General features: G+C 43.6%; 2 protein-coding genes across 2 annotated transcripts in view; both read left to right on the plus strand.

Moving 5' to 3' along the window:
- Dglucy (D-glutamate cyclase) overlaps window positions 1-25,916 on the plus strand; it is a 138,084-nt gene that overhangs the window by 11,127 nt on the left and 101,041 nt on the right. The window lies entirely within an intron of this gene.
- Window positions 2,203-3,016, plus strand: LOC114705024 (enhancer of rudimentary homolog). Its single transcript, XM_037210781.1, has one exon. The coding sequence runs from the start codon at window positions 2,305-2,307 to the stop codon at window positions 2,617-2,619; it is 315 nt and encodes a 104-aa protein (XP_037066676.1). The 5' UTR covers window positions 2,203-2,304; the 3' UTR covers window positions 2,620-3,016.

Here is a 25,916-nt window from a genome sequence, read left to right on the forward strand (position 1 = left end):
AGCCTGCCACGGCCATATAGTTTGTAAGAAATGTAAGTCTCTTTGTGTTTACTCAGTTGGGTCTGAGTGGCTGTGGGACTGGCAGGTGAGAGAGATTTGTCCTGACTGTGGGCCAGGCAAGAATGGAGAAAACTCCAGCTACATACACACACACACACACACACACACACACACACACACACACACACACATATATATATATATATATATATATATATATATATATATATATATATATATAAAACCTTAAAGACTGCCTCAATGGTGATAGTTCCTCCAACAAGGCCACACCTACTCCAACAAGAATATACTTCCTAATATTGCCACTCCCTTTGGGGGCCATTTTCTTTCATACCACCACAGTATGTCAAGCTAAAATGAGTGCAGAGTAATCAGTAATAAAATATATAAGATAAAAGTAGTCAAGAGTGGGAACTGGGGGTGGATCTCAGTTGGTCCCCAGCAACAATAATGATAATGATAATGATGATGACCAATTAATACTTAATATTAAAAAAAGCCCTACAAAATTTAATAAGATAAAGATATGATTAGTGACTCACATTCTGTCAAGTTGCCCCTTGGTTATAAAAGCCACTGACAGCCATTCATAAGAATGCATTAATTCAGGGTTCCCATATTATGGGAAAAACTGTTGTTTATGAGGAAACTCACTCAACCAAGAGGTGAACCAAAAGAAAGGATCTAGCTTTCTTTGTATTAGCTTCTGAATAATGACATGGAGACTTTTTATTAATTATTAAAGCTTAGCCTTAGCTTAGCTTGTTCCCAGTGAGCTCTTAAAGCTTAATTTAACCTGTTTATATTAATCTATGTTCTGCCATGTGACTTGTTACCTCTCCTCAGTACTGTACATCAGACTTCCTCCATGTCTGGCTGGAGAATTTCCCACCTCAGATTCTTTCCCAAAGTTCCTGTTTCTCTCTGGAAGTCCTGCCTATCCTCTCCTTCCTAGCTATTGGCCATTCATTTCTTTACTAAACCGTTAATCAGAAGGTGCCTTAGGCAGGTGAGACACATCTTTACACAGTGTACAAAAAGATTATCCCAACAAAAGGAGTCATGAATTGAAGGAGAATTGAAGATCCCAAGGAAATAATGAAAATGAATTTTGATTTCACATATAGCATTAGGACTAAAGAGCTATGGATCTGTGATTAAATTTAAAAATGAAAATTAAAAACATTTACAGTGTAAGAACAATTATATGAATAAAAATGTAGAATTTAGGTGAAAGGCCTATGAAAGTTCTTTTAAACATGTAACCTTACTCATTCTTGATGGCAGGGAAATAATTCACTCCAAAAATGAAATTCACTGAGCTTAATGATGCACAACTTTAATCCTGGCATTTGGGAGGGGAAAGCAGGTAGATTTCTGATTTGTTTTTGAAGAAAGCATTATTACAACTTCCTGATGACATTTGTAGTGGTTTTCTTATCTTCAAAGGTCACGGTTTAAGAATTTTTGTGGTAGGGATGAGAGGATGGCTTAGTGAATATAGTGCTTGCCAAGCAAGAGTGCCTGTGTTCGAATCCACAGAATCAGCGGAAACTCTCTACGTGGTAGTGCAAGTGCGTAATCCCAGGGTTCCTACAGCAAGATGGGAGACAGAGACAGGCCAATCCTTTGAAGTTCGTGGGACTTCAATACAAACTCCAAAATGTTTTTGTCCAGTAAGAGACTTGGTGTTTTTAAATGAAGAAAATACATAAATAAACACCCCCCCCCAAAAAAAAAGAAAGAAAGAAAAAAGTTCATGGGTCAGCTAGCCTGGTATACACGGTCGTGAGCAACAACAACAAAAAAAAGAGATCCTGTCTCAAACAAGGTGAAAGGTGAGGATTAGTACCCAGGACTGTCCCCTGATCTCAATTTATGTTCTGTGATAAGGATGCACCCAAATTCATACATACACACCAAGAAAAATAATAACTTGTGTGCCATAAAAATGTTTAGCTGAAATTCAGCAATTCCTTCTAATTTTGTTCAATCTCTTTTTCTGTACAGTTAAACTAAATCTTACTTGAAATTAATTTGCAAAACTAAAAAATCTCATCATTGCCAATTGTCAATTTCTGCTTCATTTCTGCAAGGGGACCCATTCAGACAGTATATTCTAAATATTGATGGCCTGTTTCTGGGAAGTGAAATTTAGTGCACTTAAAAAAAAAAAAAAATGTTTCGACCGCTCTCGCGGGATTGGCTGTTGGCGGTGTTGCGGCTGAGCTCGTGTGCGGCGGCAGCGGTGTTAGCGGCGGCTGCAGCAAAGCGTTTGGCGCGATGTCTCACACCATTTTGTTGGTACAGCCTACCAAGAGACCAGAAGGCAGGACTTACGCTGACTATGAGTCTGTGAATGAGTGCATGGAAGGTGTTTGTAAAATGTATGAAGAACATCTGAAGAGAATGAATCCCAACAGCCCCTCCATCACATACGATATCAGTCAGTTGTTTGACTTTATCCATGATCTGGCAGATCTCAGCTGTCTTGTTTACCGAGCTGATACACAGACGTACCAGCCTTATAACAAAGACTGGATCAAAGAGAAGATCTACGTGCTCCTTCGTCGACAGGCCCAACAGGCTGGGAAGTAGTTGAGTTGGAAGCATTGGGGGCTGAGGGTGGGCTTGGAACAGGTGCATACAGTGTGCTGTAGTGAACATTTTGTATGATAGTAATCCTGTTTCCATTTTGTTACTAGAGCCAAGATTGAATGTATGACATGATAGTGAATGATCTTTTCATTCTGAAACCACCATTGCCCCTTTGCTCCTTTCCTTTCTTTTTTTACTTAAACATTTTTATGATAATTCAGAGAGAAAGTGCTCTTTGCCAGTTAAGGTTGGTTCCAGTCCTGGAAACTGTTTGTATCTGCTTTACAGCAGTGAGTGCACTAACCCTTTGTGGGGGTAGGGATGGTGACAAGCTTAGTTATGTCCTCTGGGAAAGTCTTAGTGAAAAATAAAAAATGTTCTGTAAAAAAAAAAAAAAGTTTCATCAACTAAAGGCCCTCTCTCTCTCCCCTCCCTCCCTCCCTCCCTCCCTCCCTCCCTCCCTCCCTCTCTCTCTCTCTCTCTCCCCTAACTTCTCCCTCCCTCCCTCCCTCCCTCCCTCCCTCCCTCCCTCCCTCTCTCTCTCTCTCTCTCTCTCTCTCTCTCTCTCTCTCTCTCTCTGAGGATCTCTTGTACCCCAGTTCTCTTTGGGATTATGAACCAAGTTCATACAGTACTTAGAATCAGACCTGGGTCTTCATGCATTCGAGGAAAGTACTCTACCAACTGAGGCTGCCCTGAGAAGTATTTCTTGATTCTTCATTTTTCTAAGATGAAAGCATCATCATTTTTGCTCTTCTCTTTAGATTCTCTCTCATGTCTATCACCCAGCGTCTGCTGTGTATTATAATTGGAAGGATTAATTCTATTACTACATATTTATCTACATAATTAACTACATATTTATCCTTTGCAACTGAAAATCACTTAACCAGCATCCATATTGCCATGAATCTACATATTGTTCTCTATAGAGCCAAATATCTATGAGGGTTGCTGTTCATATTGAACATTTTTCCCCTGGATTTTCTATTTCCGTTCCTTTTATATTATTGCCATTTTTTTTATTGTAGCCCATTTTATTAGTGCTTTTTCATCTTGTCAATTTTCTTTGAGTGTAAGACCCTCCCTCCTGAGGCCCACCATCCACGTGTTGCACACTGGCATCATGGATTCCATGGGTCAAATTCAGGTCTGCTGGGATCATCTCTTCTTACTTCTTCCATTACACTTTTGTTCTACCTCAACAAGTTTTCAAATAACTTCTTAAGAACTGGTGTGTCACCAATTTCCAAGCCATGAGTGTCCCAGAAGATCTTTGTCCTATGTTCACCTTGGCTGGTATTTTGGCTAACTATAATAGTCCAGATTGAAAGTTATTTTCCCTTGGAATACTAAAGGTATCTCACTATTGCCTCTATAAGAGTCTGGAGTTGTCAGCCGGAAGTCTGATGTCTGTTTTGCTTCCCTTCCTTTATATCCAGTTGTTTCTTTATATTGTAAAATTTTCAATTGCTTTCTTTTCTTTTTCAAGACAAGGTTTCTCTGCATAGCTCTGGCTGTCCTGGAATTCGCTCTGTAGACCTGGCTGGCCTCAAATTCAGAGATCTGCCTGCCCCTGCCTCCTGAGTGCTAAAATTAAAAGTGTATACCACCACTACCACCCAGCCTCAATTGTTTTATTAATCTTTGATGTTCTAAAAAAAATCAGATTATGTGAAAATTACACACACACACACACACACACACACACACACACACACACACTGCCAGTTCTGTGCCTTTTAGTCACATGGCCATCGGCCATCAGTGTTGAGTTTCTTCCTCCTCTTCTTCTCCTCTTCTCCTCCTCCCTCTCCTCCTCCTTTTTTCCTCTTCCTCATCCCCTCCTCGTCCAGTATGTTTTTCTATACAATTGAACTTCATTTTACTTGATATTAATTTTCACAGGGATCCATCAGATGATATATTCCAAATACTGATGGCTTATTTCCAGGAAGTGCAATTTGGTTCACTGAAGACAAACAAAGGCCACTTTGTGACATTCATATACTTGCCCCTTTATTTCAACTTGCCAACTCAGGACAGACTGTCTCTCTGACCACCTTCTCCTCCTGCACTCCTCCTCTTCCTCTTCTCCCTCTTCCTTCTCCTCCTGTTCTTCATTTCCTCCTCTACCTTGGTCATTTTGTTGTTGCTATTTTTGGATTGTTAGCTTGGGTTTGGTGTTTGGATTTTGTTGAGATAGGGTCTGGCTGTGAAGCCCAGGCTGGCCTGGAGGCCATCTTCCTGCCTCAGCATCTCAAATACTGGGCTTACAAGTGTGAGCCACCATACCTCATTCTGCCTTGATTTTGCATGACTTTTCTCTCTGAATCTACTAAGGACTGTTGGACTGCCTGTAGATTTTCTGGTTCTGTTTTGTGTTGTTACCTTTAAAAATAAAAATCCCAGCTTCCAGTTCTACTCTCTGGCAGAGCAGCACAGTTTAAATACTCTCTGGCAGAGCAGCACAGAGCAGCACAGTTTAAATATTCCAAAGTTCCGGGGCTTCTTTTGTAATTTAACGGTCATGTCTGTAATCAATACAAGCTCTTTTGTGTGTCCTCGGTCATGCATCCTATTTCTTCTTTTGTGGATGAAACATCTTCATCACAAGTCATTCTGAAAACATTAATGGTTCTGTTTGTTTGGACTTAGGTTGTTTTCCTCAACATAACTGTGTCCCCTTGGTTGATTTGGGTTGGGTTTTTTTTTTTTTCCTCTTCATTGTAATCTTTCTATTTCCTAATGAAATCTTTTTCTGATTATGCCTTGATATTCTTTATTGTTCATTTGTATTTGAAAATGAAACCTCCCACCCTTAAAAGAAAAACTGACTATGGTAGGGTTTGTTCTCTTCTTTTGTTGAAAATAGATTTTTTTTCATGTGTTATATTGTGATTATGGTTTCCCCTCCCCCTACTCCTCCCAGTTCCTCCCGACCTTCCCTCCCATCCGGATCCACACCCTTTCTGTCTCTTGTTAGACAACAAACAGGCATCTAAGGAATAATAATCAAATAAAATAAATCAAAACAAATTGGAATAGGACAAAACAAACAAGAGAAAAAAATCAAATAAAAAACACAAGAAATTCATATAGATGCAAAGACACTCATGTTCACACACTCAGGAATCTCATAAAATCGAAATCTGAAAGCCATAATATGTATATAAAGAACCTGTAAGGCAAAAGAAAATACACTGACTCAATATTGTAAGACAAAGAACCTCCAAAGATGCCATTGTGTTCGCTGTGTGTTGGCCATCTGTTGCTGGGCATGGGGCCTACCCTTAAAGAGTGGTTAGTTTCCCCAGTGAGACTCCCTTGGAGAAAACTAATTTTTCATTTGCAAGTGGTCATCAATTGAAGATTGCTTCTGGGTTAGGGATGGGAGCTTGTGTTAGTTTCTCCTTTCAGCTCTAGGACCCTGTCTTCTGCAGACCTGTGAATGCTGTCACAGTCTCTGTGAGTTCATATGTGTGCCTGCCCTGTTGTGGACAGAAGGCCTTGATCCCTTGGTCTCTTCCATCCCCTCTGGCTCTTGCTCTTCCTCTCCGATCTGGGAGTATAATAGAATGTCATTAGGAGTCATTTTATTGCTACATTCCTTTAGCAGAACAGTAGTATTTAGTTTTCCTCTAGGTCCCTGGCCCATCTAGTCTCAGGTTCTCAGCCACCCAAGCATCATTGTGTATGGGTTCCATCTGGTGGAGTGGGTTTTAACTCAAAGCAGATATTGTTGGTTACTCCGATGAGCTTTGTGCCACTATTACACCAGCGTATCTTACAGGCAGGTCACTTTGGTCGATCAAACCTAGCTTGTAGCTAGGTTGATTTTTACCTTTCACCTTTGGTATCATGCAGAGTACCTTCCAGTACTCTGTAGATATGGTAGGGTTTGTTCAGTGAAAGGCTCTGAGGGCTTGGAAGTACTGAATATCAGAATATGCTGATTTCCTCCCTCTGGAGATAGAAACAAATCAACACTGAAATCTGATAATATCTCTAACCCAGCTAGAAGAGCAGGAAGCTTCTCTTCTTTTCAGCTCTTGAGTCATTTTGCTCAAAGAAAGAACCCCTACCTCAGCACAGGGACTTTCGAGCTGACAGAGCCATTAGCACATTTCATGAGTTCCCCACAGGCGTGGCAGAAAGTGGGAAAGTAGGCCAAGATCAGAGGCCCTGAGAGATGGTCCAGTGCCTGTGGATGCTCTGCTGTTTGCACGCTCTGTGGACAGGGGACAGCCACTTGCTGGGTGGAACTGGGGGAGACTGAAAGGAGAGCACGGGCTCCATCAATACTATCTGAGAGCTGCATCTCAGTCATTAACCACAGCCTGCCTGGAAACTGGGAAACAGACCAGAAATCATTTTATATCATCGAGCCCAAGCTTCTGCAGCCATAAAACTGGGACAATAAAAATAGCTGTTTGTACTTCGGAGGATTGTTCCGAGAATCAAGTGAGATAATGTGCAAGGTGGAGGGACTGTCGATGTGAATAAACCATTGCCTCTGTTGGAGAAATTAAGAATGCATTTGGATTGCACAAGGTTGGGAGAGGAAAACAAAAACTGAAAAACACCCCAAGGTTATTCCGTGACGAAATTTCCAGTCATTTCAGGGTTGATGCCATTTCATCTGACGCAATAGACTATAGTTTATTTTATATAATCAGGCCCATTTCAATAACACGATGCTTAAAATAACAAGAACCATTGGAAAAGCTGGAGACTGAGCATCTGAAGTCCTTGGAGTATCTTGATTCCTATATCTAAATAATGCAGTGGGAGGAGCCGTTCTGAAAACACCAGTTCTTAGTTTTCAGGGACTGTGTGTGTGTGTGTGTGTGTGTGTGTGTGTGTGTGTGTGTGTGTGTGTGTGTGTGCTGGTCTGCTCCAAAGAATCTCCTTTTCATTTCTCAATCTTTCAGGAAACTGACAGCTTATACTATAGTGTCAAGATCGCGCAGAGTTCCAGTTCAACTCAGTGAGCAAGAGCAGGCCCTTGTGAAATTCCTTTGGTTGAGAAAATCTGACCTACTCCTGTATTGACGGTGTCTGCTTTGTCATTCTGCTTCTTCATGACTGCGTGCGTTTCATATTGAATGGCAGAGATTCACATGCAGACATTCACAGAAGCAATTTTTATAACAACAGACAATTTGAAAATGACATGCTGAAAATAGAGGAATGACTAAATAACTCATGTTTATATGATAAAGGCTTTTGCACTTTAGAAATGTGCACCACACAGAAGCATGGCTTGAAATAATGCCCCCCCCCTTCCCAGCTCTGTCAATATGGTGAGCCACTGGGAACCATGGGCAGGTGAGGCTTGCAGCTGTCAGAGGTGAAGCTCTTCTCATCAGGAGGACATATCTGTTGACCTACAAGGTGACATAAAGGCACACTTGCACCTGGGAAAAGCCTCAGCAGTGAGCATTTCCTGAAAGGACTGTGTATAACATACTACCCCATAAACAGTGTCACCCTAAGAAGAGCCAGGCCAGAATTGGAGATCCAGGAGAGACATGTATGTATCATGCAAAAGAAGCTCTGTGTGTTTACCCTAAAGCTACAAATAACACAAAAGAAAGTTTAAGCTCATTTTAGAACATGCAGTGGTCAACTCTCTCTCTCTCTCTCTCTCTCTCTCTCTCTCTCTCTCTCTCTCTCTCTCTCTCTCTCTCTGTGTGTGTGTGTGTGTGGGGGGGGTTTCACTTTTAATCCAGGGGATGAGGACTGGGTTGAAGAAGACTGTGTTCAAAGGGATTTGGGAGTCTTCTGGACACAATTCAGAAGCAGCAACATCTCAGTAAAACATAGAGAGATTTTCCTGATTAAGAACAGAAAGTCATGGTCATAAAAGCTATAGCACAGTTCTGTTGCATGAATCCTAATGGTCTTAATAAAAACCCAGAGCCTGATATTGGGGTAAATGCTGAAAGATCAGAGAGACAAAGGAACAAACCATAGCCACGTCTCACCTCGCCAACTCCAGTGTCCTCCCAGTTATCTGTGGATGGGATAGGCTGCCCCTCTGATCCATCTAAGATCACCAGCCACACCACTGTGGGTCATTGGCAGGAACTGGATGCAGGACATCAGTGATGACACCTGAGGGAGCCACAGCAGCACTAGCAGTCTATGGTCTCTGGTTGAATAATGGTAGCACCCAGTAGGTATAGGTTCAAACAGATGTAGGTGGTGTGCCTAGAAGTCACCAAGAAATGGTGGGACACTTTGCACAGCCTTGGTGCAGGGGGAAGAGCTTGGACCTGCCTCAATTGAATGTACCAGATTCTGCTGACTCCCCATGGGAGACCTTGCCTTGGAGGAGGTGGGAATATGGGGTGAGTTGGGGGGAAGACTGGGGGACGGGAGGAGGGAGGACAGGGGGATCTGTGGTTGGTATGTAAAATGAATAGAAAATTTATTAATAATTTAAAAAAAGAAAAAGAAGTCGCTAAGAAAGGTATTGGTAGGGACTGGTCCTATGTGAGAAGGTAGAGCTGAATAGTAGGGAAACTGGTGATTGACTGACTGACTGACTGACTGACTGACTGACTGCATTTTGTCCACACAAAGTGGAGGCTTAAAAACCAGGTTATGCATGAATGGGGGGAAACTAAGGTAACGAGAATAGTAATAATAATTTGCTGACCAGCTCTTCTTGGCTTCTGCTTAATTTACTGTACCATGAAGCTTTTTGGAAGTGTCCAAGGAGTATCAGGAATCTTCTAGGTAGAAATAAGAACACACTAGAAAAAAAAAAAAACAGTAAGAGCCAAGTGAGGAAGATATTTTGAACTGCATTCTGCAAGAATTGGCACTAATTTTGGCAAGAGAGGCATGATCTGGAGATCGGCAAACTAGAGCCTGCAGGCTGCCTCTGCTCACTGCTTATGATCAGTGAGGTAAGACGGTGTTACAGATGAACAGTCAGCCAATCTGATGATAGGGGTTGTTAACTCAAACCTTGATTGAATAAAGAATCACTCAAGCTGGGTTGTGACACATGCCTTTAATCCCAGCACTCAGGAGGCAAAAGCAGGTGGGTCTCTAAGTTCTAGGACAGCCAGGATTTCACAGAGAAACCCTGTCTCAACAAACAACAACAAAAAAGAATCATTCTGTAGAAGAAAGAGCCCCGTTCTCATTAGTAGAACTATATAAGAAAATACTATATTCAAATATTATTATGTATTTACTATTTGGTCCATCGCAAAAAAAATTTTGTTGCTACTGGAAGTCAGTGATGGAAAAAAGTCTTCACACACACACACACACACACACACACACACACACACACACACCCCATACTTTCACCAGTAACAATTTGGAGCATGAACTGGTATGAGGGCACTGTAACATCAGCATTCAGAAATTTGAGGCATGAGAAGAGGAAGTTCAAGCCCACCCTATATAGTGAGACCTGTCTCAAAAAAAAAAGGTGTGCATATTTTATATATATATATATATAATATAACTTGGATGCTATATTACTTAATGTGCAAAAGCAACATAGTTAGGACTATAAATATATAGATGAAGCTCTGCAGTTAGACCACCAAGTTCAGCTCCTCAAACAGCCACTTATTAGCTTTATTACATCAGGCAAACTTCCTAAGTCTCATGTTTTCCTCATCTGAAAATTTTTAAAGTGGAAATAGTAGTAGTATGTGTTTTATTGGGTTATATCAGAGTAATTGATTAGTATATGCAAAGTGATTGATACATAATAACTACCAAATAAAAACAAAAAAATGGTGGGCCATCAAATGGCTCAGCAGGTAAAGACACTTGCCACACAAACTTGGTGAAGTGAGTTTGATACCTGGAACCCTCGATGAAAGGTGAGAACCAAGTCACAATAGTTGTCCTCTGACTTCCACATTCACGTTCCCTGCCACAGGCATGCATTGACAGATAATTTTTAAAAGTCCATCATGGCATGCACCTCCTAACATGCACAACACACATAGGCATTTAAAGCAGAGTTGATAAGGAACATCCCGAGTGTTTCTTGTGGCATCCCCATGTGCTGTCTCTCATCACCGGTAGGTTTTGAGTGGAAGAGACTACCCGTGATCCACAGGACTTGTGAGAAGGCAGCAGCAGCGAGGACAATTCAGTGATTCTTGGAGCATGACTAATGGCTGACTAAAGAAATGGCTAAGAGGAAATGGAACAAGGGTCATCTCTTGCTCCTTACCCAGTGAGATGATAATACCTTCTTGGAAGTCACTTCTGGTTACCAACAGAGACAGGGTTAGCCCAGGTAGTCAGTTTGCTTTTCATTCAGTCTTTCTTGAACCCTTCTGGGAGCCAGGGCTTCAGACGTTCGAGTGATGAATCACAACCAGCACTTGGCCTTGAGAAGCTCATCATGACCAGGCAACAGGAGGCATGAAAACAAGGGATACAGCAGTCTCTTGGGTATGCCAGAGGAGCATGCTTAGGAGCTAGGGGAGCTAGAAAGATGCAAGTTCTCAAGCCCAGAGAATGGCCCCTTCATGGCCATGATGATGCCTGGGTGAAAGGCTGAAGGCTGAGTGGGTACAGGCAATGTATGGAGTCAGCGTTTCACCCAGAGGGGCACTCAGAAGAAAAGCACCAGATACTGAAATGCCAAAGCTCAGAGCTCCAAATCGATGAGGCCAGGAGGGAGGGCACTGAAGGCCAGACCACAACCCATGTGCCACATCTCCATGGCAGCTGACCTTCAGGATCTAAGAACTGCTGAAGGCTTCGAAACAGAGTAGGGCCACGCAGAGATTTTTTTTTTTTGCTTCAGAAGGTTACATTCTAAAATAACTTTGTTTTTTTAAATAATACAAGCCAGATTCTCCACATAGACCCTGATTACAGTCTTTCTGGTGCAATTAATATTGGCAAGCTTTTAAGAAACCTTTTTTTGTTTGTTTTAATGATTTTTTTAATTTTATTTTTAAAATTTTGAGTCAGTGTCAATAAAATCCACTTTGAATAGCTAATGATCAATTTAATTGAATTCCCCTCAAAGCCAAATTTAATAACCTTGAACTGTATTTGTTGGTAAGTAACTTGGAGGTCTGTTTTTGTCCTAAAAATGAAAGCTGGTGGTTTGGGAACTTAAATTTTTTGTTTATTTTTCTCAAGACTGTTTCTCTATGTAGTTTTGGTAACTATCCTGGATCTCGCTCTGTAGACCAAGCTGGCCTCAAACTCACAGAGATCTACCTTGCTCTGCCCCACCCCCACCCCCAGCGCCACCACCGCCCAGCAGGAACTAAAATTTTTATGGCAAGGTTGCTGTAAAGGAAAATGAAAGGGCTTTTCCTCACAGCGGGGCTCAGCCTTGGAGTTCAATTCTTCCTCAACCCTCTCACGTGTTCATTCACTGAATTGGACAGTCTGTCTGTCTTTCTGTGATGAATATGCTTTACTTTGAAGACATTAGCCTGACTTCTACAACTAAGATTAAAGAAACACTTATCAAAAAAAAAAAAAAAAAAAAAAAAAAAAAAAAAAGCCAGCAGGCTGGAAACGTGATTCAGTTGGTAGACTGCTTTCTTAGCATGACAAAGCCGTGGGTTCCATCCCCAGCATCACATATAACTAGATGTGGTGACTCTAGGGAGGCTGGAGGATCAGGAATTAATTTCAGGTCATCTTCAACTATGTAATGAGTTAGAAGCCAGCCTAGACTATGCGAGACCCATCTCAATCAATCAATCAATGACCTTCTAACCCAAATAAGCAAGAACTATGGCACACTGAACTTTGGGGGTTGTTATGAATACTACTGTGAACACTGATGGACAAGTTTCTGCTTGAGCGCTTGCTTTCAATGCTGTGGCTATCTACCTAGAGTAGAATTATTGGATCGTGTCATAATTCTGTGTTTAAGTTTTTGAGGAAACTCACACCACTATCTAGGGACCAGAATGCAAAATTGTAGCTGAAATTTGGATGGTACGTATACAAAAACCTAAGAGGGATTCCTGTCTGTAAACATACTCCAAGTCCTTGGTTGCCCATCAAAAGATTAGCAAATGAGAGGCTAGGGGATGGTTCAAGTTACTGGGGGTCTGATGCCCTTTTTTTTTTTTTAATCTCCGTGGGTACTAGATATGCACTTGGTCACGGGATTCCCTGGAACTGGAGTTACAGATGAGTGTGAACTACCATGTGGGTGTGAGGAACTGAACCTGGGTCCTTGACAAGAACAATAAGTGCTCTTAACTGCTGAGCCATCTCTCCAGCCCTTGCTCTCACAGGGTTTTATGTTTTGAGTTAAAATTAATGCTTAGAGAATATCACTTTTAACAATCTATCCATTTTAACCAACATCTTGTTAAAGAACCGTTCCCCAAACAAGCTTCAAGTATCAACATGGGACCAGTATGCAAAAGTGAAATCCTAGAGGAAATATTTTAGATTTTAGGGAAATGTTCAGCCAACATATGCATGTCTTTGCATACATCGTATTCAGTTCTTCTGAGATGCAAAAGAAATATAGGAAAACAGCTCAATTTTCACTCCTTTATTCAAAAGAATTTATTAAGGAAGTGGTAGCATTGTCTATAATCCCAGCACTTAAGAGGTGGAGGCAAGATAATTAGGAGTTCAAGGCCATCTTTAGCACATAGTAAGTTTGAGGCACAGTCTATGCTACATGAGATCCTGTCTCAAAAAAAAAAAGACTATCTTTGTTCTGTGTAATTGAATCAATCTCATGTTACCAAAACAAAAGAAGTGATTAGAAGAAATCAGGAGGCTCATTCCATGTGTGCTGGCTAGTTTTCTGCCAACTTGACACAAACTAGAGTCATCAGAGTGGAGGGAACTCCAATTGAGAAAATGCTTCCATAAGACCAGGCTGTAGGCAAGCCAGTAGGGCATTTGCTTAATTAATGATTGATGGAGGAGGGCCCAGCCCAGGGTAGATGAGGATACTCCTGGGCTGGTGGTCCTGGATTCCATAAGTCGTGGAGAGCGAGTCTGTAAGCAGTACCTTCCATGGCCTCTTGCCTCCAGATTCCTGCCCTGCTTGAGTTCTTGCCCTCACTACTTTTAATGATGAATTGTGATGTAGAAGTAAGCCAAATAAAAGCTTTCCTCCCCAAGTTGCTTTTGGTACTGGTGTTTTATCACAGCATTAGTAACACTAACTAAGACACCTCAGCAACCCAGTACTAACTTTCTATTGGCTCCATACTAATGAATAGGCAATCATAAGCTACTTATGGACTAAAGTCTACACTGCTTTCTGAAGACAAGAGGACTTCTTTATGCTATTGTAAGAAACCACCACATATACAAGTGGCTTTAAATAGTGGCTTAAAACAGCACAGCTTCCTTATGTTTCTGGAAATCAGAAGTCTACGCTGGGTCTTTCAGATTAAAATCAGCTTTTCATCAGGGCTGTGATCTGTGTGCCAGCTCTAGGGGAGGAATTCTGTCTTTGTCTTCTGGATTCTAAAGACCACTTGCATTCCTTGGCTCATGGCCCTTTCTCCTTCTTCAAAGACCATTCTTCTAGTCTCCATATCTTGCCACATCTCCTTCCTGTCTGGTCCTCCTTGGAATGACATGAGGCACACCCAGACCATTCATCATTGCCTCTCCATCTTCAGACCCTCAATCACCTCTCCAAAGTGCCTTTCACCACGTTAAGAGACATCAGAGTAGGTTACAGGGACTGGGGTATGGACACCTTGGGAAAGGAGGAATTACTTGGTCTACTACTGTTGGGTAAGATTTGGGAAAGTGGAGAAGAAAGTGTGATGGGAAGAGCATGGAGAGGATGTTTGTCTCTTTGACCACAACTATGCAAACATCCTTCCTTTTTTGGGAGTAATCCCAAGACAAAACATCAAGCCTGACCCCTCTTTTCCTTCGAAAGAGGTACAGGGCCCAAGGCTGGTAATGTGTTGCCTCCACTCTTCATTTTGACTGGATTGCTTGTCTTTTTGTTTTGTTTTTTGAGATAGGGTTTCTCTGTAGCTTTGGAGCCTGTCCTACAACTTGCTTTGTAGACCAGGCTGGCCTCGAACTCACAGAGATCCGCCTGCCTCTGCCTCCCGAGTGCTGGGATTAAAGGCATGCGCCACCACTGCCCGGCTGCTTGTCTTTTATTCCATTCCTCTTGGGCTTGCACTTAGGGACCGTAGAAATGATCATGTGATGCTTGTTATAATGATTACATCAAAGCCATTGTTGAGAAGAAACCTTCTACCTCTCACCCCTCAAGAGAGGAAATTTCTCTTAGGTCACAATAGTAGGAATACATCCAGTCTTTGGAACATGTGACTTGCTTTCAATGTGTAAAGGTAGTGATTCTATAGTCAGATGTTTCCCAGTCTTTACTGTGCTCCATAAGGTTGAGGCCAGTGCTTAGAGGTTTGCTGGTAACAGTCAGTCACACCCTCCTACCATTCAAGGTTAGAAACTGATGAACGGCAGACCCAAGAGTCCCAGTGGAGTTCATGTTCAGAACTGGCTGTATCATCCCAAACACATGCTCTAGTGAACTTTGATGGACATGTAGGTTGTACATCTTAGCTCAGGAAGATCTGCAGGCATTGTAAGCCCCATCCACGCTTGCAGACCTGTTTGGAGGCCTGCCTTAAACCGATCTCCTCCACATCAGAGAGTGTGCTTTATCTCACAGATAAAACACAGAGAGAAATCCCAAAAAGAGTGTGTCTCCAGGTGTTGACTGGATGTCTTATTGCCAGCAAGGAGCAAAAGAATGCATGTCTTGGGGCTCCTTCCTGAAGAATGGAGACCTCCATCCATCACTCTTCTGCCAACTTTGACAGCAGAGATGTTGTCAATGCTTCTCATTTTAATTTAAAAAAAAAAAAAGCAACCTGGGGCTGAAGACATGAATCACTCAGTAAAGCACTGGCCATACAAGCATGAGGACCCAGGTGTGTATCCCCACGACCCTGTTAAAAATGGGACAAAGACAGACTGATCCTGGGAGCTCACTGGCCAGCCAGCCGCCACAAAAATGGTGAGCTTCAGGTTTATCTGTCTCCATGTCTCCAGGGAACAAGACAGAAAGTGACAGAGCAGCACGTACCCAAAGGCCCCTTCTGGCGTCCGCAGGTGTGTTCTCGGGTGCATGCACCCCAACATGCATGTACACATGCATGGCCAAAAAAGATGATAAATGAAACATCTAATTTTTTTTTCTTTAATTAAAAAAAAATGTCTTGGCCTTAAATCCTTAAATACGCTGTCACCAAAGCTTCTCATGGCTCGCTGTTAAAGTATCATTCAGAATTCATCTCCTCTGCCACCTCACAGGGTCACTTCCGTGATCCCTTCTCATGTAACAGAACGTCCTTCTACTCATCTCTCTCCATCTCGTCACTCTATGGTCTTCACAGCGTGGACCACTTTCTGAAACGAGCTTGTTCATGGATTTCCTTGTTTGCCACCCATTTTCTTTCCTCTTCTAGAACTCACAAACATCCAGGCCCCTGAGAGGACAGAGGTTTCTCTCATTGTCTTTAATACCTCTCCAGCACTCAGCAAAATTGTCTAGCACACAGGAGAGCCAACAATTCTTACTAGTGAATGAATGAGGGGTATCTCCTGAGCTCACAGGTACCCCACATCTATTAGATTTCAAGTGTTAACAGTGCTCCCTCTGCTATCCATCCCTTAACTATCTCTTTTTTAAAAAAATTGTGTGTGTGTGTGTGTGTGTGTGTGTGTGTGTGTGTGTGTGTACATTTAATATGTGCCCCACAGGCATGCAGGTGCCCTCAGAAATGAGAGAGCATCAGATCTCAGGGAACTGAGATTATAAACAGTTGTGAACCTCCTGCCGTAGGTGCTGGGAACCAAACCCAGGTCCTCAGCATGAACACTGAGTGCTCTTACCTACTGAGCAATCTCTCCAGCCCTGCTTACCTGTCTCTTTTTCTCCATCCTCTTCACCTTCAGTGGAGTCCTTCAGTGCTGTGCGCAAAGCTCTGATAGGCCATTATTTTGCACTTATCCAAACCATCATGTTAGGTAGCCCTGTGGGGATGACTCTCAACAAATACATTTTAACAAAGAATTTGTAAAACCTCAACTGCCCTAGATAAGACCGGACTGATCTCAGGGTCTGAACTGGGGCAGCAGATTGGGAGACTCACCTGGGAAAGTGAGGGGTTCACAGGGAGTCTCAAAACTTGCATTAATGTTCAGGAGCTGCAGCGATTTTTGATGCTATTAACTGCCCCGCCCTGCCAATGGGTGTCCCTCCTGGAATTTGCCTTCTCAGTAAGCCCTGTGTTCAGTACCACTCCCACACCCATGGTTGATTAGCAGGATGGTGGAGGGAAGGAACCTGCTGGAACTGGGGCAGAGCAGGGATACAGACAGAAAGAACACTCCTTAGCCTGCTCTGTACTCACAGTGTTTAATTCTCTGTGTGCCAAAGGTTGTGAAGGGAAATTTGAGGTTTTGTGTTTATCAGGGGACTAGGGTGTGGCTTGTTTGAAAGTTAGGAGGGTTGCCGGTTGTTCTCTCTCGTGCACAGGCCCTGAAGGTCCACCCCTCGGTGCCTTCAGCTATAGGGTCCTCAAGGACCATTCAAAGGCCACCTTGGGCAGCCCAGCTGTCCTTTCCTCTTCCCTTGCGGAACCACCTCCTGACTCAGTGGACCCTCCGTGCTGTGTGGCCAGCTCTTGTGGGTCCCTATTTTGTAGCTATTCAGATGCTCCGTCAGACTGAGTAGCCTCAAGGACAAGACACCCTATAGATGCCTTTTAATGACTACAGAAGCTCAGCTTCTCACAATCCCCTCCCCCCCCCAACCCTGAACAACACGGAACTGATCCCAGGGTCCATATCAGGGCAGCATCTACAAGTGGCTGCAGATCATGGGTCCTGCTTAGGAATGTCAAAGGCTCAAAGAGAATCTGAAATTATGCTACAATATTGGTGGAAGCTGGTCTTGTCACCTGGTCTCATCTTTACAGACTAAAAAGTTAAGCCTCAAAAAAGAGTTCGAGTAACCTGGCCTCTATCTTTCTCATCTTATCTGTGCCTAGAATCAGACATTACTTACAAAACCATCTTTACCCATTCAGCAAATATTTGCTGACAGTCTACGGGGTGCCAGGACCTGTGTTGCCCCCCAGAAGCCCTCGGTTTAGTGGGAGAGATAGCCCTATAACCAGACATGATGAGATGTTAGAAGGAACATCTAACCCAGCTGGGATTGGGGAAGGGGGCTTAGGTCAGGGGAGGCGTCTTGGAGAAGCAGATAAGTGGAACCTAAGGAGGAGTTAGGCAGGCAAGGGGCCAGAGGAAGATGTTCCAGGCAGAGAAGGCGAGCTGGAAGAGGAGAGAACAGGAATTGCAAGTAATTACTGAGAATTCAGCATATGTGCCAAATACTCTTGCCAGCTCCGGGGTTACACAAAGTAAAAAACAGGGACCCTGCCTTCAAGGAATTTACAGTAAAAGATAAATGAAAAGATAACCGTTTAGAACACTGTGTTCCACTTCACTTGACTGGGAATATGGTTTGGGCACCCACCTTTCTTCCCTTCAGGAGACACCTCCACCTTCTGTGGTAAGTCCCACACCTCAGTATCCTGGAACAGGGCTAGTAACTACCTCAGGGAGAGAAAATTAAAAAATGGATAGATGAGTGGCCCAGAGGGTATGCCCTCTCCCATTATTGCTATTATCATTGCTAGCAGGATCTGTATTGGAAACCTGGAACTTGAGGCAAAGGCTGCCCAAGGGAGAAAATGCTTCCAGGTCAAGCTAACCCCTACGCTCAGGAAGAGGAAACAAGTGACCCTTTTCCATAGGGTCACCCTCAGTAGGTAGGAGCTCTGCCAGCTGCACCAGCCTCTGTGTTCAGAGTCTTAGCATATCAGGTACTGTGAGTGTAGACATATATACGCATGCGTACATAGAGGTAAACAGAGTCACCCTCCAAGGGCAAAGTAGGACCCACCTAAAGCCACATACATTCTGGGGAGCTGCACCTTCCCTCAGGAAAGGAAGTCCTTGACCTTCCTGTTCCAAAGCCAGCCCTGTCTCTGTCACGGTTAGTTTTTCTTGTCAATCCGACACACCTGGGAAGAAGGAACCTCCACTGGGAAGCTATTTCAATGAGATTCAGCTGTAATTGTGTCTGTGGGGCATGGTCTTGATTGATAAGGGCGTAAGGGGTACGAGCTCCCTGTGGGCAGCACCGTCCCTAGGCGGGCTCTGTAAGGAAGTTATCTGAGCAGAAGCCAGAGAAGAAACCCGTAAGCAGTGTTTTTGCTCAGGTTCCTGTTTGAGCGTCCTGCGCTGACATCCCTCAAAGACAGACTGTGACCGGAATGTATGTCAAATCCTTTCCTTAACAACTTGCTTTTGGTCGTGGTATTTATCACAGCAAGAAAACCGTGGGACAAACAAAACAAGCTTCCACTTCAGGATGGATGGCATCTCTGCGTGGAGTGAGAGGGAAATGAGGCTTTTCTTTGGATCATAAAATAATAATAACCAGTTTGTTAGATGTAGATGAATGCCAGGAACTCAAGAAACACGGGGTACTTGTTGTACTGAACCCTGAAGGAACAGCACCCCTCTACCTCTTCTAAAAACTCTACTTTCCTCTAATCTTCCCAGGGTCCCTTAGCTGCAAGGCTGTGATGCCACCTCACCCCCACCCCACCCCCAAGTTCCTCCTGTTATCTCGAAGGGACTAGCAAGTAAGAAACTGTCAAATGCACCACTCAGGGCTCCTGGAAACTCGGTCATGAAGAAAAGAGTTACCAGGCAGAGAAAAAAGGCAACCATTTGAGCCACACAGGGAAAAGAGAAAGGAGGCCCAGTGTGAGGTTTTGTGGGCTGGGTCCTTGGTTCCCATCCTGTCTGACTTGCTTGTGGTTGGGAAGGAAATTCTCCTCCTGGGTAAGCTACTTTCATACCTTATATAAGTCTGTCTCTGTAACGAGGCTGGCATGACAGATCCAGGCTGGGATGGTCCCAGATAAAGCAAGACTTCTTCTGTCCACTCTCCTTATGACCCACTAATTAAGAAGATGGCGACAATCAATTCATCCAGTGTCGAGGTGCAGTGATAATTTTCTGATAGTTCAGGAAATATCTGATTATATAAGTGTTAGCTGGAAGATGTAGAAATGCGTCTAATAACCCATCTCCTCTTCCTTCAGTCTAATTATGTTTTTACTATGTCACTATAGTCAAGAATGTGCCTTCTTCCAAACTGGTCCCAAAATAGCCTAAAAAATGATTTAAATATAAAAAACAAAACAAAATTGCATCAGGTTTTTGTGGGGTGCTATAGTTTACATCTGGAGTATTTTTCTTTTCTTTCTCCTTTTTGTTTTTGCTTTGTTGTTTTGGTTTTTTGTTTTTAGAGACAGGGTTTCTCTGTGTAGCCCTGGCTGTCCAGGTACTTGCTCTGTAGACCAGGCTGACTTTGAACTCAGAGATCTGCTTGCCTCTGCCTCCCATATTCTGGGACTAAAGGAATGTGTCACCGCCCCCCCCCCCCACACACACACCCCGCTCAGCTAATCTGGAGTATTTTCTAAGTGTTTGTGGATTAAAAGCTTAGCAAGCCTGTGCCACTATTGGAAGGTAGTGGGTCATGGAGGAGGTGGTGTCTAGTGAAAGGCCATTAGCTTATTTATTGGTGCTTGTCTGTCCTGAAAGGGAATTCTGAGACTCTGTCCTCTCCTCTTGCTTTGGCGTCCTGGCTCTGAAGGAAGTAGTTCTGTCCACCATATACTTCGGTCAGTAGTTCTGTCCACCATATACTTCGGTCATTGCCATCCAACACCCGTAGCAGGGGCCAGAGCAGTGAATTCAGCCAATCTTGAACTGGATCCTCTAGAACCAGAAGCTAAGTAAGGCTTTTCCCATATAAATTATCTCTGGAACTTGTTATGGTTGTTTCGTAGTGATGGAAAGCTAATAGAAAACCGGTACCAAGAGCAGGGTTGCTGACCACAGCTACCTAATGGTGCAGAGGTGTATTCCTTTATCATGGAAGGGTTTAGAAGACTTTGAAGGCACAAGAGAGAGAAATCTTAAAATGTTTTCAGAGCTGGGATATAGCTCAGTGGGAAAGCCTCTTGCCTACCATACCAAAGAAGAAAGGGCTTTTTAGAATCTTGGAATTTTAACAGGCTATTCTGGTGACTGCTCAGAAGCCTAGGCTGTTGATGGGAATATAGGCAGTAAGAGTTAGGCTGAGGAGGTTTCAGATGTAAATGAGGACTCTGTTGGGAATTTAGACTAGCGGCCACTCTTGTTACACATTGGAATCTTTTGTCTGTATTTTGTCCTTGTCTTGATGCTTTGTACAAGGTCACACTTAAAGATTATGGGCTGGTTAATGTGATGGGAGAAATTCAGCGCAATGAAATATTCAGACTGAAGCGAGGATTTTACTGGCTGTTTTCAGCCAAGTTTAGTGAGAACGAGGAGCAGCAAAAGGGAGAACAAAAAGGGTAGGCTTGGCAGAAAAAGGAGCCCTTGTGAGGCCTGCCAAAGGGATTAGCACCCATAAAGAGAAGCCAAGTGCTTTGCATGAAGAACAATAGGAAAGATGCCTTGAGGACATCTCACCAATCTACAGAGGGACCCCGCCCATCACAGTCTCAGAGATGTAGAAATAAAAATGAACTTTTCAGGACAGAATCATTTGAAAAGAATCGTGCAGTGTCCTGCATGCCCAGCATGGCCCCATGGTCCCCCCCACCCACCTCCACCCCACTCCACACATAGACATACTCAAGCACATATACATTTCACATGTTCAACTGGCAAAATGTTCTGTGCCTACAAAAGCCATAGTTTAAGCAGGTTCAAGGACAGCTTGTGCTGGCAGCAGACGTTGGCACTATCCATACGATCCTAGTTTTCCTGGCCTGCAGAATATAAGTGTTCAGGGTCATGGCAGCTTCCACCAGCTTTCCAAGGAGAGTGTAAGGCAGGCAGTCTGTGGTAGGGTCCAAGGCCCTACAAGGAACCCCTAAAAGAGTAATGTGTAGAGCATGAGTCTAAATTGCAGTGGAGACCCCCAGGAAGGTAGAGGTGCAGCAATGTGCAGTGTCTGCTAAGGGAAGCTATAGCTAATTGCTTATAAGCAGTAAGAAGAGCCAGCCTGTAAGAGCAGGCCATTTAGGGCCAGCAAGACATCTCAGCCAGTAAAAGCACTGGCCACCGAGCCTCACAAGTTGGATTTTATTCGGTAAGATCCACACCATGGAAGGAGAGGATCAGTTCCCTAAAGCTGCCCTCGGACCTCTACAAATGTACTGTGGCACACATATATGTGCATGCACCCAGGGAATAAGTAAATAAATCTGATAAAAATAAAAAAAATAAATAAGACAATGGCTAACATGTAGACTGCAACTAGTAAATTCATAGAAGCAGGGTCGGGCAAATGCTTGAAAGCCCACCTTCCACTTCAGTATGCCCCAGATGCTAGACATGGAGCTTGGAGGGTGGTTTGGCCTTGCTTTGAGCAAATCTCTCACTATTTCCTGTTCCTCCCTTCTGAAATAGGAGTGTTTACCCTGTGACTAGCCTACCATTGCATCTTGGAAGCATGCAACTTTTTTTTTTTTTTTTTTTTTTTTTTTATTTTCAAAGGGGCTCACTTAGTGAATTGGCCTTGCATCCTAGAAGACTTTGGATTTAAACTTTTGAGCAGTGCTGAAACTAATGAGACTCTTGGTGTTGGATCAAAGGCCTTTTGCATTCTGAGATGGAAATGAACCTCTGGGTCCCAGGGGTGGGATGCTGTAGTTTAGATCTGGAATGTGGCTGGAATGATGGTATTGGTGAGTGGTGGAGATTTTAGAAGGCGGAGCTTAGAGGAATGCTCTTAAGTTATTAGGGGAATGCTCTTGAGTGGGACCTTGGCCGCCTCTTCTTGCTTTTGCTCCCTGGCCATGAGGTAAGTGATTTGTTCTGCCATGCATTCCCTCTGTTTCCATCTGACACCCATGAGAGGTGCATAGCAATAGGCCACCAGGGGTCACCTAATTTTAGACCTAGACCTCCAGAAGTATGAACTAAATAAACCTTTCTCACATAAGTACATTCCTGGGTATTCAATCATAGTAATGGAAAACTCACACATGGGGAAAAGCCACAGATTAGGAAGTGGTTCTCATCCTAGATATGGATCTTGGCAAGGACCACTCTGTTGTGAAGGTGCTTTTAGAAACATAGATGTGTATTTCCACAATGTCAGAATTTATTGGATGCCAATAAATTCACAAGTTACACTGGTTTCGTTGGCTGAAGTTTGCTAAGTCATCTCAACCCTGATAGATGACCATTAGCAAACTTGGGTTCTTTTACTCCAACCCTAATTAATAACAGTAATTGTCAGATTCCATATTACACCTCACACAGTAATTATATCTAAATATATATAGAGAGATGTTACAGAATGGCTATTAAAGGATTAACAAGACCACAACAGAGTTCAAGGAATCCGAAGAGGCAGAGACAGAGAGCTGATTTAGATGCAAAGAGAGAGTTTAGATAAGATATTTATAGGTACAGCTGGAGAGTGACCAGTGGTCCTGAGCTGAGCTGCAGAGGTGAGATGCAGGATGATAGAGGCCATATAGGCAAGTGCAAGATCATAAGACTGTGGAGGTGAGGTGCAGGACCAGGTCCAGACTGATGAACTGTGGGTAGACAGATGGCAATTTGAGTAGGTCATGTTAGCAGTAAGAACTGAGCTGAGCTGAAGCTCCTGAGACAATTGGAAGTTTTCTGCATGTTGATGCCTTGACACATGCAGGAGGGGTAGTCACCGTCACCATGTTAGATGTCCTTTTCTTTATGGAGTCCGGGTAGGGTTGTTGTATCTCTCCTTTGTCTGGCATGTTCAATACGTTCTCAGGTCTGATTCTTCTGGTATAATTTTAATAATTCTCATGTGCTCATATGATCTCCATCTACATCAATAAGTTTATAGGGCTGCACCCATTTACAGTTGTGAATCAATTTGGGTGCTGGGCAGGTGGCAGTGTCTACATGCACAACAAGGTTCACAAACACCCTGCCTCTGCATCTGTGCTCAAAATAGTGTTAAATACTGCTTATAAATTGGAATCACCCAGTGCAAGCTATAGCCTGAAAACCACTGCTACAGTATGGTGTAGCTTAGGGCAGGGAGCAGCCTGTTCTAAACATATGTCTTCCGTTTCCAAAACCTAAGAAGGAGAGTTAGAGCAATGGTGATGCTCCCCACAATCTTCCCTCACCTCGGGTACCACTGCATCCTGTGCCACATTCTCCCAGTGGCCTGTTTGTTTGTTTGTTTGTTTTTGTTTTATTCAAGACAGAGTCTCCCTATGTAACCTTGCTGTCCTGGAACTCATTATGTAGACCAGGCTGACCTCGAACTCACAGGCATCTTCCTGCCTCTGCCTTCCAAGTGTTGGGATTAAAGGCAGGCGTCTCTATACCTGGCTTCTCCCAGTGCCTTTTAAAAGCACTTTGCTACTTTTTACTCTGTGAATATTATTCCTCTGCTGCCGCACTAAGGGGACAAGGACTGTCTGCAGATTGATTAGTGTTTGGTTGTGAGGGCCAAGGAGGATACTCCGGCTCCTGCCAGGGCTCTGGGGAAGCCTGTGCTAATTTGAAAGTGAAGAGCCACATGTACAGGTTTATAGATGCTAAGGAAGTGTTTAGCAGTGCCTTTAGGGAGTGGTATGCGACCCTTCTGACCCCATGTGGTCCTGTGTGAGGAATCACACAAGTGATCTTCCAGCACAGATGAGCAGACTTTGAGGGGATGTCTATGCCCTCCTCGATAGCCAGAGTGTCTCCGTAACACTGTCCCTTTCAGAAGACCAGAAATGTACAGATGAGAGTAAGCATGGTTCTCCTGCCGGGTAAGTTGGGGTGACTTATTAGAGTGTTGCCAAGAGGCTGCATCCTTGGGTGTAAATCAACTGATGGACGTGGGCCTTTCCAAACAGACCAGCCTCTCAATATTCTGCCATTTGCCCTCTACAAAACAGGGAGGAACACAGCCAGGGTAGGCTTCAGCACATGAGGGCCATCTCCTTAAAGAGGATTGAGAAGACATCTGTAAAGCCAACCTGGCAAGCTTTTGATCCATTTGCCTACTCCCAGAGAGCAAATTTCCAGAACCTGGAAATAATGCAAGAGGTTTTGGTAATGGGGTCAAGGTCCATAGCCTGTCTGAGCATTGCAAATTTGCATGTCTGTGTCAAAAGACAGTTCATATGGAGGGCAAAGACACCATGTCATAAGAGGCAGTGCTGAAGGCAGAGCCTGATCCCTGGCGGAGTTCCTGTAATGACCACAACACCCACAAAATGGAAACATCTCTGAGTCCTTCTAGACCCATTCATGGGCCGAGTCTCCTGCTTCAGCCAGACTGAGTTTCCTGTTCCGTGCTTCATTCAGCCTCTTCTATTGAGATTCCAGCAGATTCTGTCTTCCTGTCCAAAGCCCTTCCAGCATTGGTGCGCTGGCTTTTGACCCACTGGCTGTGGAAACTACACTCCAAATCAGACACTGTACTTCAGGCAGACCAACTTTATAACCCCCCACTCCTTCCTCGTTTCAGTCTCTGCCTTACCTAGAGCCCCAGGCCCTTTTCCAACCTAGTTTATCCTTCCAGATTCTTCCCTGAACCCTTTCCTGATGACTTCGGCTCACGCCGATTTCACTTATTCTGTACAGGATGGAGTTAGTAGTGGGTCCTACACTGAAGCATTGTTCACCATCACAGTGACCCATGCCCGGTCTTCCTGGCTACAGAGTGTGCAGGGTAAAAGGCGCCTGCTGCCTATTCATAACCCCATGGCCTCACCTAGGGCTTGGGCTGGTACCAAACTCACAGTAGATTCACTAAACTCATGCTGATGGTCTCATTTCCATCTGAGCTGACTGGTTTGGGTTTCTAGCGGCTGCTCATCTTCTCCAGTATGAGTATCTACAAATGAGAGAAATGGCAGTCAGAGAACTATTCCACCGAGAAGTCATACAACAGTAAGAGGCTTTTACACCAGCTATCTTTTTTTTTTCTTTTAAAAAAAAATATTTGGGGCTGGAGAATTGGCTCAGTGGGTAAGAGCACTGACTGTTCTTCCAGAGGTCCTGAGTTCAATTCCCAGCAACCACATGGTGGCTCATAACCATCTGTAATGAGATCTGGTGCCCTCTTCTGGCATGCAGGGACACATGCAGGCAGAACACTGTGTACATAATAAATATTTTTTTATTTATGCATATGAGTGCTCTATTTGCATGTA

Source organism: Peromyscus leucopus, chromosome 14, assembly GCF_004664715.2.
Source record: "Peromyscus leucopus breed LL Stock chromosome 14, UCI_PerLeu_2.1, whole genome shotgun sequence".
In the NCBI taxonomy this organism is placed as follows: domain Eukaryota; kingdom Metazoa; phylum Chordata; class Mammalia; order Rodentia; family Cricetidae; genus Peromyscus; species Peromyscus leucopus.